This window comes from Nematocida ausubeli, assembly GCF_000738915.1.
Source record: "Nematocida ausubeli strain ERTm6 chromosome Unknown supercont2.4, whole genome shotgun sequence".
In the NCBI taxonomy this organism is placed as follows: domain Eukaryota; kingdom Fungi; phylum Microsporidia; genus Nematocida; species Nematocida ausubeli.
The window spans coordinates 194,284-218,639 of NW_026515637.1; the positions used below are offsets into that span (position 1 = coordinate 194,284).

Here is a 24,356-nt window from a genome sequence, read left to right on the forward strand (position 1 = left end):
AATTTTCAATGCTTTAATTTTATTGTTCCCAAGCATAAAACCATGTAGGAGTGGATTTAATTCATGAATTCATAGAGTACACTAATATGCACTTATATACTGTCTTAAACGGTTTTTATACTGGAAATAATTCTATTTTGATATATATGCATACTAAGCATATTATGGATAACAAGGAATTCTTTCTAATAGAAATTTCAGTTATGCTGGGTATATGGCTTCTTATAGAATATCACAGGATCTTGTAAGTAGAAATAAATAAAACCAGGAGGTTGTGATAACCTGGATATTCAAGAGAAACAGAAGGACATGAATACTTTATTCAGACAGCAGCACATTAGAGCTTACTGAGACCTTTTTTAACTTTGGAGTGAATATCACATGTGGATATATCATGCCAGGTTTCTCTTAGGGTTCTTGAGACTTCAATGGGTTTGTCTTGGTCTATATAAGGGTGCTTTGGACGGATAACTGTCCAAATAGTCAGAAGAGACTGCACAGCCAGGAATGAAATAAAGAAGAATGACTCAAAGACAGTTCTCCCTGTGAATATAAACCACATTAAAGACTGCCCTAGGAACCAGAAGTTGACAGCACACCCAAGCACAGCGCATATTCCCTGGAGAAGAACAATCACAGAAACTGCTTTTCTGCAGTCTTTTCCTACTGTATACACAGTGTATATAAATGGCATAAGTAAGTCTAGACCAACAAATATGGCAGATACACCAGGGATACTTTTCCTGGAGAAAAGAAAGGCTGCCTCCCAGTTGATGGAAGAGAGTGCGTGGTTGTGCCCTGTTACAAAAAACATTATTTTTATCAGAAAAAACAAAAAGCATCCTTTTTGTAGCTGGCCCATCTCTGCAACTGCACACTTTTTAATAATTGGACAGAAAATATAAATAAATGCTAGTGCTGGGTACGGTGCATACAGAAGAACAGGAAGAATCTCTGGTGCTAGGACTAGCAGAATAGATCGGCTAATATGAGGAATCCCTAAGGAAAAAATCTGGCTGACTGCGAATAGAACAGAGCCAGCGTCCTTTAAATTTCGCACTGCAGACTTTGGTGAAATAAACCGTACCCCCAAGCAAAGTAAAGAAGAGAGAAGAAGACCTTTCTCTAACAAGGGCACTGGATACCTGGATGGAATCTTTTTAATCCAGTGAATAATCCAGAATCTGTCCATTGCATGCAAAGGAAATTCTCCTGCAGTAAAAGAGACAACTGGAAGGGCTACAAGCACAAAGACAGACCACAATGACTGCCAACTTAAGAAGATGCACATGAATAAAGAGATAATATCCTCATGGATAATTGAATAAACAGAATGGGCTACCATGAAAATTGCCAGAATTGAAGCTACAAAGGATATACAAAGTACATTCCCAGGTATACTAATAACCTGGAATAGAAGGCCTAATCCCATGAATAATAGCCCAATAATCATCCCAAGTTTAGATGACTTATGAAATATCCTATGGATATGGTCTGCCATCATTTCATTCCTGTACTTTTCAGGTACTTTTGACAGTTTATTCAGATATGTTTCCAGGTATTTCTTTCCATAGAATTCAAAAAGTGTTCTTTTCTGTCTCTCATGCTCCTGTGCATAAATATCCTTTCTTTCTTCTGGAATGACAGGCAAAATAATTCCAGAAGAATTATAAGGTACACCCAAGCCAATAAGACCACAGAGTGTAGGGAGAATATCATTCTGTGAGATAATATTCACAGGCTCAGATATAAATAGTGAAGATAATTCGCCTTCATACTTCCTTTGAATGAGTCTTTCCTGAGAGGCTGTCGTTGTTCTCTCTGAAATATCCCGTGCAATGAAGATGAAAGAAGATGCTTTCTCCTGGATGGAAGATCCACCATGGGAACCATCATTATTTACACCATGATCAGATAAGACAGCAATGAAAGAGTCATCAGTCATTGTATCATATAACCTGGAGAGTGCATTATTCATAATCTGAAGGGCTTTTTTCACTTCTTTGCTATTTGTTCCATGCACGTGCCCGTATGAGTCTGGGGATATCATATGAATAATAAGGTAGTCATGGTTTTCATATGCCAGCAAGGCAGAGTCAATTATTCTTTCTTCTTCTGAGAAAGGAATCAGACCGTATGGATGGTATGATTCACCAATATTTGGAGTGATCTCTGGGAATAGATATGTCCATGTCTCATCACCATAGAATATAAATGACTTCTGGTGCAGCTGCAGTTGTGAGATGAAATTATCCACATTGCTGCTTTGTTTGTTGAATGACCTTTGGGCTGACAGAAGGGTAGTAGGTATCCCAGAGAAGGTTGATAATATTCTCATTGCAGTTCCAGTTGGGAGGTCTGCAATGCTAACAGCTTTGAAAATGTCTTTCTTTGGGATTCTTTCTAGAACAGAGAAATTATTATGGTAGAGAGTGGCTTTCTCTGGGATTACTGCATGGATTGCATCTGCTCTGACTCCATCCATGACAAAGATAACACCCTTCTTGTAGACACCCGGTAAAGACTCTTTATTTTGCTTTGTAATTGGTGTTTTCTCCAAGAAAAGACTCTTTGAGTATATAACCAGACCAATTACAGATAACCCCAAGACAATTATAGGTGAAAGTGCAGTATATGCAAGCTCACTGTATTTCATTCTCATTATTATTTTTAAAAGGTATCCATTTATATTTATTAATTAATATAGAATGAACAGGTTTAATTAAAATCAATTATTCAATAGAGTAATAGACATATGCGATAATAGTAAGGTACTTGATAAAAATAGAATCAACAAAAACGGTTATTTACTATATGTAGAGACACAGTGTATATCATAATAATCAACACAGAGCTACTAAGACACTTTATACTTACTAATTACAAAGGCATCTTATACAGCAATTTATACCAAAACTCAGGTTATATCACTATACTGCACTACTAAGTGGACATAAGAAGGATATTTATATCTGCAGAGTGATAAGTCACTCGTCTATTCCATATAGCACAATGGCAGCCCCATTTAAGTACTTCAATTTACATGCATGCTTGAGCCTATTCAGTGCAATTGAGAGTGGCTCCTTTCTATTCTGAATTGCCTCTATGATGCCAATACTGGTTATATCCAGATCCTTATCTGTTATATCCCAGAGTGCACCAACGACATTTCTAACAACAGGAATATGCATATATGATATACATGTACTGTGTGTGTTGTATAAAGGAAATGCAGAGATATGGGCACTAGAACATCCAAATAGAAAGATACTCTTTGTTTTCTTCTCAGTGGAATTTCTACTCTTCACAAGTCTCTTTAACTTCCTTGGTGTAAAGAACTTCTCTCCTCCACCGTGCCCAAAGTACATAAATATACGGTGGGATAGAATTGCCTGTTCTGTCTCCATGGGAAGGGGTACTCTATTACGAATTCCTGATGCATTTGGAAGGTGCTTGCTTATGTGCTTGGATATTCTCTCTTCTGTCTGCATTAAATTTCTCTCTGGGTTTAAAACATAGAAGAAGTCTTTGTCTTCTGGTAGGGTACTTTCCGTCTCAACAGAGCACGAGAGAATGTGGCAAAGTGATGAGCACCTGAATACACCGCACTTGGAGAAGGAGTTACACATCTCAAAGGGAATACTTCCCAGGATATCTTCAATCACAAGTGCAACTCTATCTTTAATTTTATGGCCCTTCTCTGAGTACCTTTGCAAATACGTGTCTATTAGGGCTAGTTCTTTTTTGATTTCATTATCAAGTGAGATCCTGATACGCCACCATTCTTGCTTCTCTTGTGGTGTAGTGCACACCCTCTTAAGGACTTCTTTGTTTTTTTTCTGGATCTGAGATAGCCGTTGTAGAAGATTTTTTGTAGAAATTTTCGACTTTATAACGGACATTTTTGCTCTCTCATTATAGTATATAAGGCCGAATGCAATGCAGCCATCAATTGAGTAGACTACAATGGGTGAAATATACATACATTTCTCACCAATTCCCTTTATCTTATTAATATATTCCAGGATAGATCTATCCCCAATCTCACTGCATGCAATTTCCCGGGCATCGTATATTTTCACATCTCTTAGTAGGGTTATTTCATTTCTGTACTGAATGCATCTGCTTAGTTTATCTTCCAGAGTCACATGAATATTCAATAATTCACTTACATGCGATGATATGAGAGTGTGCTTTATCTCTTCTACAAGAATTTCTTCCTTCTTTGTTGCTTCAATGATTGAAAGCATTCCTTGGAAGAATAAATGCCCCTCTGAGAAGTCAACACTTTTGGAGAGAAGAATCCCTGCCTTGCACATCCAAAGGGCATCAAAGTACCCGCCTGACTTGTAGGCAGCACTTGCCCCAATTGAAAGCAGATGCAGTCTACAGCCAAAATGAACAAAGTCCCCGGATGTACTTTTTCTTAGTAAATTCTCCATCATATCAAGAGCACTAAGGTACTCTCCACAGGTGTATTTATAATATGCAGATAGGAATATTCTGTCAAAGTCAGATCTTTCATCTATACTTTCATCGTACAGGTACTCTTTATTCCGTAAGTGATAGCTATCAAAGCATCTTCTTATACGAACACCCTCTATAGCCACTGTACCATCTGCTTCTGCATTGTTATTTACAGTACTTAGAATAATTGGGCTAGATCTATGTGCTTCTATACCCTCTGCAGTGTTTATTTCTGTTTTACTGCTGTCCCACATATTAATCTTCTTATGGCTGCTGTCTATGCTTTCTTTAGAATATTCTTCCTTTGTCTGAATATTCTCATTTACTAGTGGTCTGGTGCTATTCTCTTCTATGGGTCCTTGGCAGGTGCTAACCCAGAATCTATTATGTACTTTTTCATTTCCTTCTTGTTTTGCCTCTACTTCTTTACTTTCTGGAATTTCGTATATCTCTTCTAATTCTTCTTTACTGGGGATCTTGTAGAAGTAGAGCACGTTATATTTCTGGAGCTCAGAAAAGAGTCTTTTTATTTGCTGTTCTGAATAGTTCTCTGAGAGTATTCTGTAGAGTCTTTCTCTGTCCGTAATATACAGCAGAGGCGAACATTCAAGTATCTGCTTCTCTGGCTGCATTCTACAATTTCTGTAAAAATATATTTATATTTATGCTGCTGCACATAGGTATCTCTAACTGATTTTTATCTCTATAACGCGAATTTATTTATAAATTACCCTAATATCATATAATCACATAAGAGTGTCTTCTCCTCTGAGATACTCTCCTGCATCACCATGCCGGACCACTACTATTGCAGTTCTATCACCTGCCAGTATTTCATTACCAGACTTTGTCATGATCCCAAACCCAATTGGAACACTTGATGATGTAGTCAGAACTACTCCTGAGTGCTTCTTTGTGTCTGGTGCTACTCCGCACAGATGTGCCCTCTGGACATGGTTTCCATACAGAACATTCATTTCTGCGCTCTGCTTTACTTTTACTTTGCAGCTGGCATACATCATGAGCATATGCAAAGCAGTAATTCTGATTCTGAAGAACTCAGACTTAGTGAATCTCCCTATGCATGTGCCAATGCACAGGATATTGTCGTTTGCAATGATACTTGCTTTTTTCAAAAGGTCTTTTTTAACATAGTAAACCTTCTGCTTGTGATATATTAATTCGTGCAGTGGGTTTAGAAAAGAGGCCAGATTGTTCCCCATGAACTGTCTCAGCTTCTTTTCAACTTTGTCAAATTCTTCTTCTTTCAGTGGCCGCATTAAAATTTTTACAGAACGGAATATTTAAATTGCTGGATTTTTCGCAGAGAAACTTAAATTTTAATTTTTTGAAGCCCCCTGCTGTGAAATGTCAACTAATAAGAAGCATTCCAGAAAATTAAGAGGACACGTGTCACATGGACACGGTAGAGTAGGAAAGCACAGAAAGCATCCAGGAGGTAGAGGTAAGGCTGGTGGTCTGACACACCACAGGACACTATTCCAGAGATACCACCCAGACTTCTTTGGAAAGAGAGGTATGAACATCTACTTTAGAAGATACAACAGCAGTTACGCACCATACATTGCAGTAGATGAGATATGGAGCTTGGTAGACAAGTGCGGACAGTACGACCAGTTTGCCAATGATGCATCACAGGTGCCCGTCGTAAATCTGTCTGACTTTGGAATCTTCAAGGTAATTGGAAGCGGAGCCACTCCTATTAGACCAATCGTCGTGAAGGCCAGAAGATTCACTCCAGAAGCAGAAGAGAAGATAGTCAAGGCTGGGGGACAGTGCATTTTGACTGTTTAAAATGGAGATTTCCAGTGACTTAAATCCAATAAATAAGAAATTAATGCCGACCAGGACTTTATTCGATCTAATCCAAATAGCCTATGATGAAAGAAACCTGAGAGCGTGCAGTGGATGGTAATTCAAACCCACCGGAAGCTGCACATGCACTGATGTAATCACTTCTGAGGCACTTTATTATAACTCCTTCATACAGATTTTCTTCATTTTAACATAAAATATCCACCAGAAAGAAATACACCACAGAGACGCTGAGAGTATAGGTAATTGGCTTATTGTGTGTCTATAAGTGCGCTGTAATATTTATTTTAAATCGTATTACAGTCTTATTATAAGATATAAGAGTATAAAACTACTTCTCTTCTAATAAGACTGTAACAGAATATCCCTCTTGGTGCCACTGAATGAATATCATAGTCAGCAAATAAACTTAGTTATGCTATAGTAAGCCAAGGAATTGCAGCCATATGGATAGAAGAAATAGCAGGATTCTTTAGTATAAATTGCTCTTGTCTTAGTAGTAGTAGTATTCCTTTAGACAAGGGATAAGTTAAAATAAAAGTGGGCTGACAGTTAGAAGCCCATATACAATATCCTGAAGTTTATTAATACTATACATCTATTTGGCTTGTGCTACGTTCTTGTCTAGTATCTGGTAGAATTCTAGTACTAGTGAGTGAACTTGGTTTTATCTAAGGATTAGTTCACTAATTATATAGAAATCAATAACCCAGCCATAAATATGCTAGCTTATGAGTCATATCTTTACAAAGAGTTGTACAACTCACCTGAAAATATGCACGGTTGCATACGCAATTTCTCTGTTTGTTTCATTTGAATGTCAACAGCCATAGATATCCAAAATAAAAGAAGGGTATAGTTAACGTATAGAACACTGCATATGGACAGGCTGTTGTTCTGGCCATGTGTGAAAAAAATAATACTTCGTCCTTTCGTCCATTCACTAGGAATAATTAAGCTTATTATTGCGGCTATCATATGGAGTATCTTCATTCGAATGAAAAGATTCATCAATGTGCAAAATAATCCACATGGCAGAAGATACCACACTATAAATCCACAGAAAATACATCCAATAACATTAAATCCAATTGTGAGTTTCTTAGTCACCCAAGCCTTCCTATTGGATAAGTCTATATTGGCTTGGTAGATCATCAGATACAACATACATATCATATACACAAAGACACCAGGCACCAGACATGCAAGGTTTATAAACCTGTATAGTGATAGTGAATCTGAGTTATAGACAGAATGATGCAAATTATCTGGTCCTAGTGCTCCTATACTGCTAGTTAAAATAACTATAACTGAATAAAACATTGAGTAATGGTACTGCATATCAACAAAAATGCATACAAATAGATTATAAAGTAAATTGAAGAATCTACTGAATGTAGTATCCTTTATGGCTGAATTCTTCTCAAAAGCTGAATTATAAAATGTTTCACTACTATGCACTAGTATTGCATCTTTTTGTGCTTCTTTGACATACATTACAGGATATATATGATTACTTTTATGCTTTGCAAGAGATACTCTATGCATATAATTGTTATAATATGGTGGGTCTGTTGTTTGTGAGTGGTTTATCTCTTCACAACCAATGAACTCATTCATATTAAATTTGTTAATTTTTTTTGTCTTCTTATAGATTATGTCTCATATCATACTAATTTATACTAAATTACAGAAGACATTCTTAACGATATAAATAAACAATTAGTCATTTATATACAGATACTATCAAGAGACAAATATATCTTGTAGATTTGTGTAAAACAAGACAAATCCAGAATAATATATTGACTTATAACTAAAACTCAGAAGACAGTAGCTAATACATGCATATAACTACAATAAAATTGTTGTTCTTTCAGTAATTCCTTGCTTCTGCATAGGGTCCTAGTAGTAAGTGAAATTAAGAAATTCTTTTCACTTAAATTTCAACCTGAATAAACATAGTATGAGTCAGCAGAAGGACAGACCCCTTAATAAGCGTATAGTAAGAGAACAAGGATATTTTACTAGAAATTAAAGGTTAGTCACATATTCAAATTATATTTATACTAACAGAAAACTCTTTAACCGTATACTTCTAGTACTCATATACCATCAAAGTGATTTTCATGCAATATATCTGCACTAAAATAAAAGTGCATAAATTACTATATAAAGTACTCAAAATATTCAGGCCTGCAGTTAATCCAGAAGTAAAACTACTTTCATCTTAAAGTATGTGAACTGAAATAATATTAAATATATTCATATGATAGTCTGCTTAGTATAGTAGATATACTAGTGGGGTAGCAAGATACAGTGAATTTCTTCTGTAGAAAGTCTCTTATTAAAGCACTTTTATTTTCATGTGAAAAGAAGCTTTAATCCATGGATACTAGAGTATACAGTGCTTAAGAAATTCACAAGATATAAAGTAGTTTTATATGTGGATTATCTAAGTATAATAGACTAAATATAAAGAATATCTAGATATCTACTGTATTTATATGCTTAAACACATATTATATATACTTTATCTACTACTCCTATTCTATTCTATTCTCATGTGAATTTTCATTTCTACCATATTTACTTCAAAATATTCAATACACTGTAGAGTATCTTCTTGTGATAGAAAGACCATCAATCTTATCATAAACTCACAGTTAATATGAATAACTATAAGGGTACCCTTTGCTAATAAGAGACTTATCTGCTGCCTGGTAATTGGCAGGAAGAGAGGTTTTGGTTATATTCTATTCATTTTTATTTTTATATGGATGACCACACTATGCTTAATGAGTGCTTCGCTCAGTATATAGACATAAAGAAAAAGACTGATGAAAAGCGCAGAGAGCTGCTTGGTCTGCAGCAAAGAAGGGATGCACTACTGGATCTTCTTGTTTTTGTGAAGGGACAGAGACCCTTGAAGTATACAGAATTTGAGACTGAAAGTACTTTTCCAATTGTCCTAGGGAAGGCACACTCTAAGTTCAGTCTGACCTCAATTGGAATACTTCCCCCTGAGGAATATACTTCATTCTACAGCCCAATGTACATATATCCAATAGGATACAAAATAAAGAGGAAGTATGCGTCTCCAGAGAAAAGTGATCAAAAACTAACGTATTTCTGCCAGATTCGGTCAGTAAACGGGGAATGTGTCTTTGAAATTCGTGCAACCGGAGGAAAGCACTGGGCAGGCTCACGAAGCCAGGTGTGGAGTGCATTTACAAGTGAGTTCCAGAAGATCTCTTTTTCCAGCTTGGAGGAGTTCTTTGGACTAACAAACGAGACAACAACTAAGCTAATTGAAGAAATGGGAGATATTTCACCATTTACAACATATGTTCCTATGAGACAGCGTGCAAGAAAAATAAAGAAAGCCAAGAGAGAAGAAGACCTATAAGGGAAGAAGGCACAGGCCATAGAACTGGTACAGCGTATGCAGAATGCGTTAGACAGAGTATTTCAGCTTAAAATAAAGAAAGGAGTAATATGTGATATAACAAGGGGATATTTGCCTATTCCAGTGTGTTGTAGGGTGTTTTGCATTTATAAATAGATTGAAAATAAGCTGAATTTTTTTAATGGGGATTTCATTCAGTAAAAAGTCCGTGAGACAGGCTATCCTGGAACTGGAGCAGCAAATTGAGGAGCAAGAGAAGGAAATTAGAGCCATCAGAAGGACCAAAGAGTCAGCAGGTGACTTATTCTTCAAGTCTCTTTCTGCGATACTCATTGGGGCCATTTCTATCCTGTGGGTGTGCAAAGAAAGTATCTCATATATTTATACACTCAAGATCATGGGGGCATTTTTTTTGCTTGGTACAATAGTGGCACTGCTTTTCTATATTTTCCAACGAGTCTACGCATACCGCCTAAAGAAAAAGACAGTTAAGCTAGAACACTTAAAAGAAAGACAAAAGAGAAATATTGAGAACTTGAAAAAAGAGACAAAGTATGATGAAACCCACGGTATTATAAAAAGGTACACAAAGCATACTCTCCCAGAGGAAGATGAGACTGTAAAACCTGATGAAACAGTTGTGGATAGACTTGCTAGATTAATATAAAAATCAATTACATGAGTTTGCGAAGTAGAAGAGTTATAATATTCTAATTATTTTTAGTTTATGAAAATACGCACATTTGGGAGTAAAAGCAAGCCACCCAGGAAGAGTCTTGGTGTAATTGCTGCTCCAGAACTTCTGGTTCTTCCAGGAGTGAAGAAGACACTGCAGACTCTTGAAATTCTTAGCCATGAAAGAGATGAAGACGAAAAGAAGCCTAATGAAAATGTCTGGTCAGCCCAAAAAAAAGAAAGCACCACTAAGATAAAGATCTTTGCAAACAGCACAGAAAAAGAACAAGTACATGCAATAGATACTATGTCTGCTGTAAGTGTCTACTCAGAAAGAAATCCCTCAGTAAGACCAGCTAGTCCTTCTGGTCATAGAGAAGACCAAGCACAGCCAGAGGTAAAAAAGCCAAAGCGTGCCAGAAGTGAAGATATACTTGTAGATACGGATATTGGACATGCCTCTGATATTGAGAGAAAGGAAAGTATTAGTGGAAATAGCTTCATGAATAGCGAGTACATTATAGAAGAAGCCAATCAGATTAAAGAAATTCAATGGATGCCTTTCTCTACACTACCCATTGCAGAACTGAAGAAGCTAGGGGAATCTACCTTCAGTGAGATATATATAAACAAAAGGACACAAACAGTTTACAAGATAGTGCCTATAACGAAAAAGAAAATGTACGTTAAGGTGGAGCACACGAAAATAGACCACTTTATAAAGGAGTGCTTGATTATGGAGAGAATGAACAGGTCAAAGTACTCTGCCCAGATGTATAACTGGTACTTGGTAAATGAGAGATATCCAAGTGCTCTTATAGAGATATCCAGGGACTGGGCACAAAGGAATAGAAAAAGTGCTGAAAATATCATCCCACAAGCAAACAATTCATCTGGGTTATTTGGTGTAATTGAGATGGAGTATTGTGGGTGTGAGCTGGAGAAGCTTGACTGGCCATCTCTTACAAAGGAGGACTGTAGACTAATTAACACAGAGCTACTGAAGTGCATGAAAGTAATGGATAGTCTGCAGGTGGAGCACAGAGACCTGCACCAGAGCAATGTCTTGGTACGGAAGACAAGCAGTGGGGCGTACAGGATAAAGACAATTGACTATTCTCTGGCACATGCTGTGATGCGCCAAGACGACAGCAAGGCTGCCTCTGTGGATATATTGGGGATAACACCAGACCTTCTGACATACCGCGCAGGAAGTGTTTTGTACACGGACATAGACAGAGATCTATCCTGGCTTTTTGAGAGTACTGATGATGGTGAGCCCCATAGGAAAGTGTATATGGAAATGAACAAAGCATATACAGGGAACAACAGATGGAGAAAGAAAGGCGACAGCAACAAATTTTGGATCAGCTATCTTAGGAAATGGATGAGTGATCAGATTAAAAAACAGTCATAAATAGAATAAACCGTTGTTTAAAGATAATTAATTCAGGTTTTTTAGTTTGCAGATAAATTTCAATTGTTCTGCCTAAGTAGATACTATTACTATTAGACTCTAGAATAATATAAATGCCCTTTGAATACAAAATGTGTTTTATTATGGGATTTCTACTGTGCAGCACGCTGTCTTTTTATCTCAAGTGCACGTATAATGACTGAGTCTGGGACTTTTGTCATTTTGCAAATATCAATTCCACAGGAGTCCTTGCAGATGCCCATCACTAGATTATACAGATAGAGTATTTCTTGGTGATTTTGCGAATTTATAACGTATTTATAGTCCATTTTCATGGTAACATCGCTTGGTTTTATTGCACTAAAGAAGTGCGTCGCATATAATGCAGTGCACCTAAGCTTCTTTAAGTACTCCTTTACTGCCATAGATATGGCAGATCCCTCCTTAGTCGAAGTGCCTCTTCCTAGCTCGTCTATTATTACAAAAGACTTTTCTGTGGCATTTGCCAGTATATTAGCGGTTTCTTTCATTTCTATCTGGAATGTAGACTCGCCCTCCAGAAGATTGTCGCTTGCTCCAATGCGTGTAAACAGTCTATCGTAAACAGGTCCTGCAAATTGTTCAGCTGGTACTTTGGCACCTATCTGCCTAAGCACAATTGCAGTTGATATGTTCCTTAGGAAGGTGGACTTTCCTGCCATATTTGGTCCTGTCATGACAACCAACCTGTTCTCTGTGTCTATCTCTATATCATTTGGGATGTGGGTGTGCTCCACGTTAAGAAGACCTTTTATTTGCAGTCTATCCGAAAGAACTGGTTTTGCTCCTTTGCAGTATCCAAAGGAAATAAGGCAGTCCAAAGCAGCCACTCCCATGGAAATAGTCTTTAGATTTGCATCATTATCACTAATTCTTTTTGAGATTCTGGAGACTGACTCTGTTGCCAGGAATGTGATTTTTTCTTCTGCCTCAAGGTATGTTTCAGAGAGTTTTCTGAGTTCTGAGGTTGTGTACCTGGCAACGGTTTTTGTTGATCCAGATGGTATGTACTTCTTGCCATCTGCAAGTGAAGAGTCTTGCTTGCTGCACTCTAAATAGTGCTCTCTTCCAATTCTCTTGACTGTAAATTCTATTTGTGCTGTGTCTGACTCCTTCCTTCCATATATTTGCAGCATATCTAGGACTTTTTGCTTGTACTTTTCTGCTGCTATAAGCTCTGGGTCTGTGCTTAGTGGCATAATATCACCTGAAATATCAAATCCTTCTGTTATCTTGGATATAACCCCAAATGAACTGATTTTGTCTGCAAGTAGTTGTATGTGTGTAAGATCAATCTCTTGTGGAGTAAGTCTGGAAATGGCAGAAAGAAGAACTGCATGTATGCAGCCTACCTCCTCCATTGAAGAAGACAGCCTTCTTATTTCCTCTGGGCGCACTTTGTAGTTCTTTGCTTTTTTGACAAAGTCGTTTATGTCTCCTATTTTTCTCAGATGCGACTCAAGAAGACCTCTTTCTGGAATATTCTCAAGCATCTCTGCAGTTGCGTATCTTTTCTCTATCTGGCTAATGCAGACCAAAGGCCTTATGATCCACTGCCGAAGAAGCCTTTTCCCTTGTCTTGTTTTTGTCTGGTCAATTAGCCCAAGCAAAGAGCTTGTGTCTCTTTCTTTTTTGTTTGGCTGCTCCACCAGACAAAGCATTTCAATGGTTCGTCCATCTACCTGCATGTGGTTTTTCACCTTATCTGTATACTCTACAAGCTGTGCTGAGAATGCGTACTTCAGGTACTTTAGATAGGAGACAAGTATTTCCAATGCCTCTTTTTTCTTTCCCTCCAGAGAATGTGCGCCCATGGCTTCAATTGTTGAGGCTACATCTTGTGACCATGTATCCTTTCTTATTGGAATGACTTTTTCCTTGAGAACAGCTGGGCTATTTGTTATGACCTCCTTAATATTTTCTTTTTTCATTATACTCTTAACCGAAAAAAGCTCTTTGTCGTCCTCAAACTGCAGAACAAAGAACTCAGACTCCATTGGCCTAAATACTGCTATTGTTATGTCTGCCTTTTCTGTATTTTCTATTTCATGAATGAACAAGCTGCATATTCCTATTCCATCTGAGCTTGTGGTTGTGTCTGTTACAACCTCCTTTAGCTCTCTTTCAATGATCTTTTGCCTGGCATCTCCTGACTTCACGCGCATATTCTGCGAGACACTTGTTTCCTTTTGGTCTACAATTGCCACCTTATATCCCTTGTGTATGAACTTCTCTGTCCACAAATCAAGTGACATTTCTGGCACACCTGTCATCTTCATTGCGCCTCTTTTTGTTAGTCTAAGGCCAAACAGTTCTGCTGACAGGACTGCATCCTCAGCAAATAGCTCATAGAACTTTCCTTTTTTAAAGAACACAATTGTGTCAAAGTACTCCATTTTTATGCGCCAGAACTGCTCTTCGCACGGTGTCATTGCAGACAGGTACTTCTCTGATATATACAGCGTACTTTTGTCATATCCTAGGTCTCCTGGCTTTCTTCCAAATTTATCAAAAGGCGGAGAAAGGAATAAGGCATGCGTCTCTGAGTCTACTTCTTCTTCACTCACCACCTCTACCATCTCTGCTTTTATTTGCATACTGGCTGTGCTAGGCCTTTTCTGAACCGGAATGTTTTTCTCTTCTACAATAAAACTTTGGTCAGGCTGGCTGCTACTTGAGCTTTCAGAAGGCTCTTTTGACTCATTTGTTTGAGAGAAGTCTGACTGGCTGGCCTCTGAGTCTGTGCTGATGGACAGTATCTCTGTGGATGGCTTTGGTTTTTTTGCAATCCACGATAATATATTGCATTTTCTTATGTGTGTCTGCATGCCTCTTCAGTCACAATTTTAGTTTTATAGTTTTCCCTTCCCGCGCCCGCCAATTTATTTTTACTAAGATTCCATATGATTTAGTATGCCTTCAGATATACACTGTACAAAACTATATATTTCTTACTAGATGCATATCTAAGTATATCTGTGTAAATAGTCTTCTTTTATGAGAAACTTCTTTCTTTCTGCCTACATCATACTATACTACATATTTATTCATTTTATGTAATTCTGCTGCTATGACAAAGACACCATGCATATACTATGAAGTATAACATGTGGGTTACTATATACATTCACTTATAGTGTCTATTTTCTGTTTTATATGAAATTTCATACTATTTAACTGACAGACTGAAATATTTATATATTCTCTTAGGGTGCCTATGTTTTATATTTCTGCTATATTGAAATGTCTTAAAGAGTGATATTTTCTTCTTAGAATGCACTTTGAAAATAAAGAGAACAAGATCCTTGGACAAAAAGGATTTAAATATCTTGAATGCAAAGAACCCAATCTATACCTTTAGACTTGTTTATTCATTGTTGAAGAAGTAGTTTCCACTTTCCTTTTGCTCTCTGTCTTTGGCAGAGTTTGGAGTGTTGATTCTTGGGCGGAAGTTCTCTGCGTCTCTTCTGAATGTAACATCAAGTGACTTGAGGAACTTGTTCATACTATCGACCACTCCGCACGGCGCAGTTACTGTACACTCTACCCCAGGCACGCCTTCAAAGACCATCATTCGGTCTGCAACGTACGTGGCCATAATCATATCGTGCTCGACAATAAATGCAGCTCTCTGCTGGCTGGTGATAAATCGCTTTAGAACCTTTGACACAATAATTCTTTGATCAGAGTCTAGATATGCAGATGGCTCATCTATCAGATACAGATCTGCCGGCTTTGATAGACAGAGTGCAATTGCAACCCTCTGCAGTTCTCCACCACTCAGCTCCTTAACTGTTTTTTCAAAAAGCGACCTTATATCAAGCGGGTTCATTACCTCAATTGTAAACAAAGAGTCCACAAGTGCATGCTTCGCCTTAGCAAGGAAAAGGTTTCTGACTGTGTCTGCGTACTTTGGAGAAAGCTTCTGCGGCTTGACACTCACTGTTAGCTTTGGAATCTCCTTTCCATTGTCAGTTGACAGCTCTCCTGAAAGCATTTTAATAAACGTTGTCTTTCCCATTCCATTTTCCCCTAGAAGCACAATAATTTCTGGAGACATGAAAGAGCCTCCTTGTGCGGTAAGCTTAAATCCATCCTTCCATTTTTTTGTGAGCTCTGGGTATTTTACTGTTCCTATGCTCTGCTGCACTGCATCTGTTACAATGTTCACTGCACTCTCAGAGATTCTAAAGTTTAGACTCTCAGCTCGAAACCGCATATTTTCAGTTGGAAGCATTCCATTCAGGAAGATATTAATGGCTTCTCGAATTGAAAATGGCTGCGAAATCACTCCGTACGCACCAGGTGAGCCGTACAATACGCACCCATAGTCACTCATGAGGTCAAGTATGGATAGGTCATGCTCAACCACAATAACGTACTTTCTGTCAGAGCAAAGCTTCTTAATTAGCTTTGCCACTTTTATTCGCTGCCTCACATCCAAGTACGATGATGGCTCATCGAAAATATAAACCTCTGCATCTTTTGCCATTGTCTGCGCAATTGCAAATCTCTGCAACTCTCCTCCACTCAGGTCCTCAAGCAGCCTCTCGCTTAGCTTCTCCAGTTCCAGCTCTTTGTACAGCACCTTAGTCTTCTCGTCTGCAATAGAAAGAACTTCACTGACTTTTTTTCCTTTAAAGCCTTTTGGTATTTTGTCCACATACTGGGTCTTATATGAGATCTGCATGTTTTCATTCAGAAGGCGTGTAAAGTACTTGTGTAGCTCAGATCCTCTGTACTTAATCAGAAGCTTATTCCAGTCCGGAGTGCTATTAAAGTCATTTAAATTTGGTACAGTCTGCCCAGAAAGTACACCAAGTGCTGTACTTTTTCCTATACCGTTAGTTCCTATGAGACCAAGAACTTTGTTTGGCTTGGGCACTGGCAGACGATGTAGCTTGAATCCATTTGGAGAGTATCTGTGCACCACATCCTTGGACAAGCTAGTTGGCAGGTTAATTATACGAATTGCATCAAATGGACACTTCTTCTGGCAGGCACCGCATCCAATGCACAGAATCTCTGAAATAACTGCATTAACTGCAGATTTCTCCACTGTAATGCATGGCTTGCCTTGCCTATTAATAGGACATGCCTTTTTGCATTCCATTTGGCACAATTTGGGTTTGCATTTATCCGGTAAAACAACTGCAAGTCGCGTAAGCTGTGCTTTGTCTTTCATAAAAATAAGAAATGCAAATACATAAATATTTACAGAATACCATGGTAATTATTCAAAAGTGTACCAATAAAACACAGTCTAAGAGTATGCTTCACCCACCAATATTTCTATACCCAGAATACTTGAATATTCTTTTCAACATATGACTAAAATATGCATATAACTATGACTCTACTAGAACAGACCCTTGGTACACCCATATTTTAGGAGATAAGATCTTTGATATAAAATCACATCTACAAATATTTATCAAGCCCAAAGTACATCTGATGTAATATTATTGCAAGAGAGCATTAAAAGAGAACTAGATCCCAGGAAAATATCCCCTCACTACTATGAATACAAAAAGGACTCTTTATTATATACTTATATACTGCATATTCTTTTCATCATCCTTGATTAAAGTGTTAATATTCTTAAAGTACACCATCCTAGTCTAGTCCATTAATCTAAAAGTGCTTTGTCTATGGCAGCCAAACATACTCTACATTATTTCAGATGTAATGCTTTGCTTTCAAGAAATAAAAGAATATTTTCTGGCTGTACAGAATTTATTAATAAAAGATGGGAACATACAAATAATATAACTGTATGGTATATAACCCGATATAACCCGAATAAACACATAAATAGTATTATATGTGCACTTAGTTCTGAAATATATTCATTCAAATTATATTCAGGTATATACTATAGTGCATTATTATTTTGTGATGTAACTGCTGAATTTCTTGTACTATAGTATGTCTATATAAGTAATTATATTTTAATATTCTAAATTGTAGTTTTAAGAAGGCGAATAAGACTACTAGAGCATATGCATGGAGTATGCTAATGTGTTTTAGTGCAATATTCTGTGATGAAAATTACATCTTATTATATCTTAGGATATTCATAGAATAGCTAGATATGTGATTACAAATAGTATTTTTTTTTATTAGCACATGGATAGAATCCAACAAGAAGTGGAAAATGAATACAGCGATATTCAAAAAGCAAGGTTACTGATAGTGCAGAGTGACTTCGCAAGGGCATCAGAAGTATATTCTGATCTTCTGTCAAAAATGGCAGAGAAAGAGCAAGAAGATAGTCTTAAGATGTGCTTAGTGTACATAGAGTATGCCAGGTGTCTTTTGCTTTCAAATGACAAGCTAGTGATAAACCCAGAGTTGGAAGAGGACAATAATTACTTAGAAGATCTGAGTATAGCCTGGGAGCTTTTGGAAATTGCAAAGAACGTCTTCAAAGCACACAACTTCACAAATGAATTAGTAAAGGCGCACCTGCTCCTGAGTGATATTTCGCAAGAAACAAACAACTTTACAGAGTCACTTGAAGACCTGGAGGCTGCTTTCTCGCTTATAAAGGAGAAAGACGCAAAGGACAGCCGGCTGCCTGACATTGCCTTGCGCATTGCATTTGCGTACGAGGCCCTAGAGAACAAAGAGATGGCCATAAAAATGCTGAACAGCATAATTGAAATGCTGGACAGTGCAGAGAAAACACAAGAGACCCTGGAGATAATTGAAGAAGTGAAGCAGAAAATAGATGAAGTGCAGCACCCAGAGAAGTACAAGCTAGACATAAAACAGATGCAGCCAAAGATAGACAGCTCACAGCCAGTGCAAAAGATAAAGACCACAAAATCAGAGACACATGCACAAAACAGTAGCAAACCATCTGAATAAAAACAACCATAACCCGAAACATTTTAAATCCAGCTTACAGACAGAGCACATGCATGCAGTATAACACAGAGCATGCAAATTCGTGCAAGAATGTTCTTAAATGTAATGTTTGCCAGTATTACAGGCATATTCAATGGGTCTTGTCTACTCATGGTGCTGCATTTTAAAATAAAGAATATAGTAGACCATAAGTATGCTTTCGCATAATAAAACTACAAGTTCTTATTGATGCATTTAAATAAACAGTTATAAGCGTATTCTCATCAGCAGGAGCAGACTATAAGTAGCTTATGCTCTTAAATAAAGACAAATTGTTAGTTTTTCTTGTCTTAAGAGAGTGTAACCCTCTATTATTATCAGCAATATATATTGGTGATAGTCATTGCCTTCCGGGTTTTACAAGAGTATCCATTTGCTTATGCATCTATGACCATGTGATTGAATAAGTAATATATATTGTCATTAGCCTTAAGTTGCCTAATAAGATTATACTTTCATGGGACCACTTTAATATTCTTCTTTTGGAGGTCTATGAATAGACAAAGAGAAACGAATAATATCTCGCTAGCTAAGAAAACTAAAGACAAAAATTTATTTAAAATTACTACTATATATAGAGCCACTGGCAACAATATCTAAATTAGTATGAGTGAGTTTAAGACTTCGAGGAGAAGAAACTAGCTCAGTAATTTTCTCTTTTATCTTTCTCTTACAGAAGTATATCTGGCTTTATTCTTTTGGTGTTTTTCACTAAAAAGCAATCCCTGAATAAATAGCTATTTTACTGCATGCTTAAATGGGCAATGTACTTTACTTTCTTTCTGCATTCACAAATTATCCTTCAGATAGATCTTTTCAGTGAGACATCTTCATTAAATAATTGTGCAGCGATCATTTGCATCTGCTTTATATTTCTTAGTTGTATTGCGGGGTTTGCACATAAGTTACCTCAGTTACCTCATATGAGAAGTTATTTCTGAATACTATAGCAAGTATAATGGCTGCTATATAGTTTGCCATGGTCCATGCTGCATATTTAGAATTATCTAGGAATTTTGCTGTTGGAAGTAATTTTATACCGTAGTTAGAATCCTCATTAATTCTTTGTAAGATGTATGCATTAGAGTCTATGACTTCTGTTAGTGAAATTAAAATGTATTTTATGTGTTTTATGTGCTTACTAGTCACTGTGGTACTCAGAATTGTGCCGTGCATTCTTAAATCTTTTTGGATTCCTTCTTCTAAGGTGTAATATTCATCTCTGAAATTACTGTCTTCCGTGTTTATTATTTCAACATAGTTTTCCAAGAGCTGCTTAAGCTTATCTTCATGAGACTTTACATTCTCGTAGTTAAATTCGAATGGATTAATGCTAGTGAAGGATTCAGACAAATCATTCAAATCGTCTAGAGTAAAGTTTTTTCTTGCCTTTGGTTCTCTTAGATTAAAGCGTACGATCGATTTAAAATTGAATTTCATGGCATCGCATGCAACTACGCCTAATAACTTAGCCACATACAATGATCTAATGCTATGCTGGAATATATTCCTATTCTTAAGAATATACTTCTTTCTTTCTGCCATATCCATATATGGATTATACTGCTCAAATAAATCCATCTTTTCTTTTGCCTTACTTTCCGGCTTCCAAATATGTTTTAGCTTATACATATTCTTTGCCTCCAGAATTCTGTACATCTTGAGTGTCTCCATGGCCTTACTGTATCTCTTTAGATTTTTTGTTATGAGATCTTTCGAGAAAGATGCATATACACTTTCAAAGACAGATTTTATCGACTCAAACTCGAGTTTAAGCTCCTTAGCAGTATTAAGTGTTAAGAAGATCTTTTTTTTTAACTCACTCAAGGAAAGTACGTCTGTTGGGGGCAGCCATAGATCTGGGTGGTCATGTGCTAGAGAACCCACTATAAAGTCAGCTGTTTCTCTGCTTATGCAATTGAACCCCATAAAAGCAGAGGCAATTTGGGATAAATTATCACAGCGACTAAAATAGCGCATGAATGGATTTTGCATTTCATTCGGGTTCGGGTTATATACGTGTTTTTGGAGCATTTCATTAAAAAAGGGTCTCTCATCTGTTGTAGATTCTCTTTCAGGAAAGCAATGTTCCGAGCGTAAATAATGCTTTGCTTTAAAACCAAATTGAATTCCAGAAGAACTATCTTCTTCAGAACTACGACTACTTAAACTTTCTGATGAAGAAATACTTTCTGATATTGTGAAAGAGCACATATAAGCTGGCAGTAATACTAAGATAGTTAAAAGTACAATTAGAACGTATCTATTCGGGAATATTTCTGGCATAATTTTATTTTTTGAATTTTACTTTATGCAGTCTAAAATGATCTTTCTGTAGTAGATAAAAAAATGACATGTTAAATATTCTTATTAGTATACTTAAGAGAAGAATATTTTAGCAAAAAAATATTAGTGTAAAATAGAGGGTGTAATTTTACAGATATTTTATTCGTATATTTATATATGTGTGCTGCCTACTAGTTCTTGTTGTATTTGGAGCGTTCTTGGCAATTGGGATGTTTTGATATGTAGATTTGTAGATTTGCCAGAATTATTCAGATTATATCAGAGATTTAGTGGATTTCTGTTTGAGAAGTAAGTATTTTATTGCACTTGGTTTTATTTTCTTAAGAGCATGCAGCTCTTTCTCGTATTAGAAGTATTTCTGATTTGGGTTATATTTTTTGTGGGTTTTCATTGCTCTATGCACTGCATTCGATAACATCTATTATGTAGTTGGTAACAAACTGTTGGTTTTCCTTGCCTTGTGAGCATGTAACCCTTTTACTAGTTCTGCAGTGTGGATTCGTGTTGGTCATTGCCTTCCAAGCTTTGACTGTAGTCCAACACGCTACAAGGAGGTCTACTTACTTACATGTCGAGTTTGTAGTAATAACATGAAGTGTCATATTTAGATTAGCTGTCAAAGCTTATGCGTTTGTGAGTAAAACACTAATTAGCAACTGCCACTAGAAACTATAAGTGACTATGAGAAATATGTTATATCTAAGTTTAGTATGACCAAGTCTAATATTTCGAAGAGTAAAATTCAGCTTTAAGCTTAGATCCAATCACATCAAAAGCATTTCTAGCATGCCTCAGTATACTTCTATGTTTTCTTTTTCTTGAAGGAAGCTTTATGCAGAATAGTACAAGAACTTAGCTGGAAAATTAGAAGGTTCTCATACTCAGCCTAATAAGCCAATAAATGTGTTCCTCCAATTTTTAGAAAGAGACTTTATTCTTTGTGTATTTAGTTCTTTCTTACTTTTCTCTCTACTCTGCTAGCTTCCCATATTATATTTATAGCTTAATTCACAAATAAAATGTAAAGTGTCCTGCTATTTTTTTATAAAAATACGAAATATTCTCACTATTTACTTATGCATTATACACTTTAATACTATTTCTATTTTTCGAGAAGGAGCATGGAAAATACAAAAAAAGACAAAACTCAAAGACCCCTTAGTGGAAGAGTGCCACAGCCCTTGAGTTTAGCCATAGGCAATATCTAGTGTTATGTAGCACAAAGAGAACAAAATATAACCCGTATTGGATAAAAATAAGTGTTATTGCGGATAGGACACAGTAGTATATAGTATAATGTGGTCTATTTAAAAGAAGGTTACTTAAAAATACTTTATTTTATTTCTACTAGAGTTTACTAACAGACTCTGTGTTATGCATTGGTGAGAGCATAAATTGCTTGAAGGTTAGTATTGAAGCTTTTAGTTGGATTGGTTATGATCTTGCGTGTAGGTGCTTTTGGCAGTGTGATAATAAGGATGTACCAGCTTCTAGCGATTTTATTCTAATTACTGCCAACAGCTTTGTTTTTAGCCTTTGTGGAAGACTTTGGCTATGGTGCTAGTGCAGAATTATCATTATTATGGAAGAGAGCAGCTAGCATGTCATAGTGTATTCCAAGGTTTGCCTGTGTGTAGTTAAAGGTTTTTACTGTGATAAAGACAGTAGTATCCTCTTTTATATCTTCAATATCAATGCATGGAGGAAGAATATCACTTTCCCAATTTGCATGCTTGGACTTAAGGTCATCATCAATGTTAGCGCCCAAAAGCTTTCGCATTTTCTCGCACATAATTGGAACGGCAACTTCCTTGCCACTCAAAGATGTATAGATGCACAGTCCGTATGTAACTTTGTCGCTAGATAAATTCTCGCGCTGCAATATATCCAGAAGTGTTGGAGCTACCTCTTTTTTGTTTCGCAGCAGACTTTCTCTCAGAAGTTTCTGAGCCGCACTTATATGAAAGCGATAGCTTGCATACTCGCGTACGCTTTTCTTTATCTGTGTATCCCAGTCTGTAGATGGCTGACCAGTTTTTTCTGATAATTTAAGTGAGATATCTGTAACAAAGCATTCTGCAGTGCAGAATTCTTTTTCGTGTATATTCTGAACCAAAAAGTCACTGTAGTAGTAATTAATGTAGCTTCTTTTTGTTTGAGATTCATTGTTGCTTGGTGATGCGGAAGATGAGTTCTGGCTGGTTGCAGCTGTATTGATAGCCATTTCAGTAGGTTTAATTGTTTTTTTCTGAGTGGCATAATTTTTAATTATTTCGGTTCGAACACATGTTTCATTAAAAAATATATATGGGCTAATTATAGTACTGGTCAGCATAAAGTTTGTAAGAAATAAAGGAATTCGGGGTGTTTCGGAATTCGAGTCAGCAGAGATTTGAAAATCCATACACTTAAAGTAATCTGTATGTATATTCTCTTCAAAGTAGTAGAAGACTACATCACGTTTATAGCTATTCGCTACATTTAGGGTTGCATTTAATCCTTTCATTCCATTAAAAGTGAAATTCTCATCTATTAATGCCCATACTCCACTCTTTCTATTATGCCTAAATGGGTAGACATTAAAATCTGAACTCTTTTCTGGATAGGTTGACTTCAGTACAGATTTTATGTACTCTACTATATATCGAATTGAATGAGTTTCTCTTTGTATAGATCTATCTATAGAAATGTAAAAATTACAATAGGAAGGATATGGAATAGGAACGAGTTTTACGGTATGCCGGGTGTTATCAACTAGCTGCACATGATAGTGATCTTTGGAACATTGGTACGCTACATTTAAAAATAGTGGATCTTGTTGTTCTATGACCATTGAGTTGGAGTCATTGCTAGTCAAGCCTATAGTCTCATACAGGTTGTATTTTCCGAGAGTTGGCAGTACAATTGCTCTTTTTCCACGTAGTCTGAAGACACCACTCTTTGGTATGTACGGACAGTGGGACTGAAAAATACTTTTAATGCGTGCTTCTTTTTTTTCTGCTTTGCCTTCTTCACTTTTAACATCTGCCACACAGGTAAATGGTGCACATTGGTAGAACAAACAAAACACGTTATAAACAGCCCTATACACCTCCATAGTAATGCAGGTACATATAGACTCTTCGTTCACAGATAGCGCTTTAACTTCATTATACGCAATATTCATTTTGTCTGCATCATCGTTCACTAAGTAGTATAAGTACTCTATAATGCAGAAAAACCTGCTAGCCTCTGAATCAGATGTTCTTTTCATTTCTTCCATTGTCTTTGATAGTATCTCGGGGGTTATCAGAA

The 24,356-nt window shown here is 36.7% G+C and overlaps 13 protein-coding genes across 13 annotated transcripts; 5 read left to right on the forward strand and 8 right to left on the reverse strand.

The window, feature by feature from the left end:
- Positions 1-337: 337 nt before the first annotated feature.
- On the reverse strand, positions 338-2,662 carry NESG_01659 (uncharacterized protein; the record flags this gene model as incomplete). The annotated part of the gene is made up of 1 exon (XM_053049285.1): positions 338-2,662. The coding sequence occupies one exon, from the start codon at positions 2,660-2,662 to the stop codon at positions 338-340; it is 2,325 nt and encodes a 774-aa protein (XP_052904235.1).
- A 325-nt stretch (positions 2,663-2,987) lies between these two features.
- On the reverse strand, positions 2,988-5,099 carry NESG_01660 (uncharacterized protein; the record flags this gene model as incomplete). The annotated part of the gene is made up of 1 exon (XM_053049286.1): positions 2,988-5,099. The coding sequence occupies one exon, from the start codon at positions 5,097-5,099 to the stop codon at positions 2,988-2,990; it is 2,112 nt and encodes a 703-aa protein (XP_052904236.1).
- A 114-nt stretch (positions 5,100-5,213) lies between these two features.
- NESG_01661 (uncharacterized protein) lies at positions 5,214-5,747 on the reverse strand (the record flags this gene model as incomplete). Its single annotated transcript, XM_053049287.1, has 1 exon — positions 5,214-5,747. The coding sequence occupies one exon, from the start codon at positions 5,745-5,747 to the stop codon at positions 5,214-5,216; it is 534 nt and encodes a 177-aa protein (XP_052904237.1).
- An 88-nt stretch (positions 5,748-5,835) lies between these two features.
- Positions 5,836-6,282, forward strand: NESG_01662 (50S ribosomal protein L18; the record flags this gene model as incomplete). Its single annotated transcript, XM_053049288.1, has 1 exon — positions 5,836-6,282. One exon carries the CDS (start codon positions 5,836-5,838, stop codon positions 6,280-6,282), a length of 447 nt encoding a protein of 148 aa, XP_052904238.1.
- A 765-nt stretch (positions 6,283-7,047) lies between these two features.
- NESG_01663 (uncharacterized protein) lies at positions 7,048-7,923 on the reverse strand (the record flags this gene model as incomplete). The annotated part of the gene is made up of 1 exon (XM_053049289.1): positions 7,048-7,923. The coding sequence occupies one exon, from the start codon at positions 7,921-7,923 to the stop codon at positions 7,048-7,050; it is 876 nt and encodes a 291-aa protein (XP_052904239.1).
- A 1,156-nt stretch (positions 7,924-9,079) lies between these two features.
- Positions 9,080-9,712, forward strand: NESG_01664 (uncharacterized protein; the record flags this gene model as incomplete). Its single annotated transcript, XM_053049290.1, has 1 exon — positions 9,080-9,712. The coding sequence occupies one exon, from the start codon at positions 9,080-9,082 to the stop codon at positions 9,710-9,712; it is 633 nt and encodes a 210-aa protein (XP_052904240.1).
- A 181-nt stretch (positions 9,713-9,893) lies between these two features.
- On the forward strand, positions 9,894-10,379 carry NESG_01665 (uncharacterized protein; the record flags this gene model as incomplete). The annotated part of the gene is made up of 1 exon (XM_053049291.1): positions 9,894-10,379. One exon carries the CDS (start codon positions 9,894-9,896, stop codon positions 10,377-10,379), a length of 486 nt encoding a protein of 161 aa, XP_052904241.1.
- A 60-nt stretch (positions 10,380-10,439) lies between these two features.
- NESG_01666 (uncharacterized protein) lies at positions 10,440-11,804 on the forward strand (the record flags this gene model as incomplete). The annotated part of the gene is made up of 1 exon (XM_053049292.1): positions 10,440-11,804. The coding sequence occupies one exon, from the start codon at positions 10,440-10,442 to the stop codon at positions 11,802-11,804; it is 1,365 nt and encodes a 454-aa protein (XP_052904242.1).
- A 152-nt stretch (positions 11,805-11,956) lies between these two features.
- On the reverse strand, positions 11,957-14,671 carry NESG_01667 (uncharacterized protein; the record flags this gene model as incomplete). Its single annotated transcript, XM_053049293.1, has 1 exon — positions 11,957-14,671. One exon carries the CDS (start codon positions 14,669-14,671, stop codon positions 11,957-11,959), a length of 2,715 nt encoding a protein of 904 aa, XP_052904243.1.
- Positions 14,672-15,210: 539 nt separating this feature from the next.
- NESG_01668 (uncharacterized protein) lies at positions 15,211-17,028 on the reverse strand (the record flags this gene model as incomplete). Its single annotated transcript, XM_053049294.1, has 1 exon — positions 15,211-17,028. One exon carries the CDS (start codon positions 17,026-17,028, stop codon positions 15,211-15,213), a length of 1,818 nt encoding a protein of 605 aa, XP_052904244.1.
- A 944-nt stretch (positions 17,029-17,972) lies between these two features.
- Positions 17,973-18,716, forward strand: NESG_01669 (uncharacterized protein; the record flags this gene model as incomplete). Its single annotated transcript, XM_053049295.1, has 1 exon — positions 17,973-18,716. One exon carries the CDS (start codon positions 17,973-17,975, stop codon positions 18,714-18,716), a length of 744 nt encoding a protein of 247 aa, XP_052904245.1.
- A 915-nt stretch (positions 18,717-19,631) lies between these two features.
- Positions 19,632-21,041, reverse strand: NESG_01670 (uncharacterized protein; the record flags this gene model as incomplete). Its single annotated transcript, XM_053049296.1, has 1 exon — positions 19,632-21,041. One exon carries the CDS (start codon positions 21,039-21,041, stop codon positions 19,632-19,634), a length of 1,410 nt encoding a protein of 469 aa, XP_052904246.1.
- Positions 21,042-22,614: 1,573 nt separating this feature from the next.
- Positions 22,615-24,354, reverse strand: NESG_01671 (uncharacterized protein; the record flags this gene model as incomplete). Its single annotated transcript, XM_053049297.1, has 1 exon — positions 22,615-24,354. The coding sequence occupies one exon, from the start codon at positions 24,352-24,354 to the stop codon at positions 22,615-22,617; it is 1,740 nt and encodes a 579-aa protein (XP_052904247.1).
- Positions 24,355-24,356: the final 2 nt, after the last annotated feature.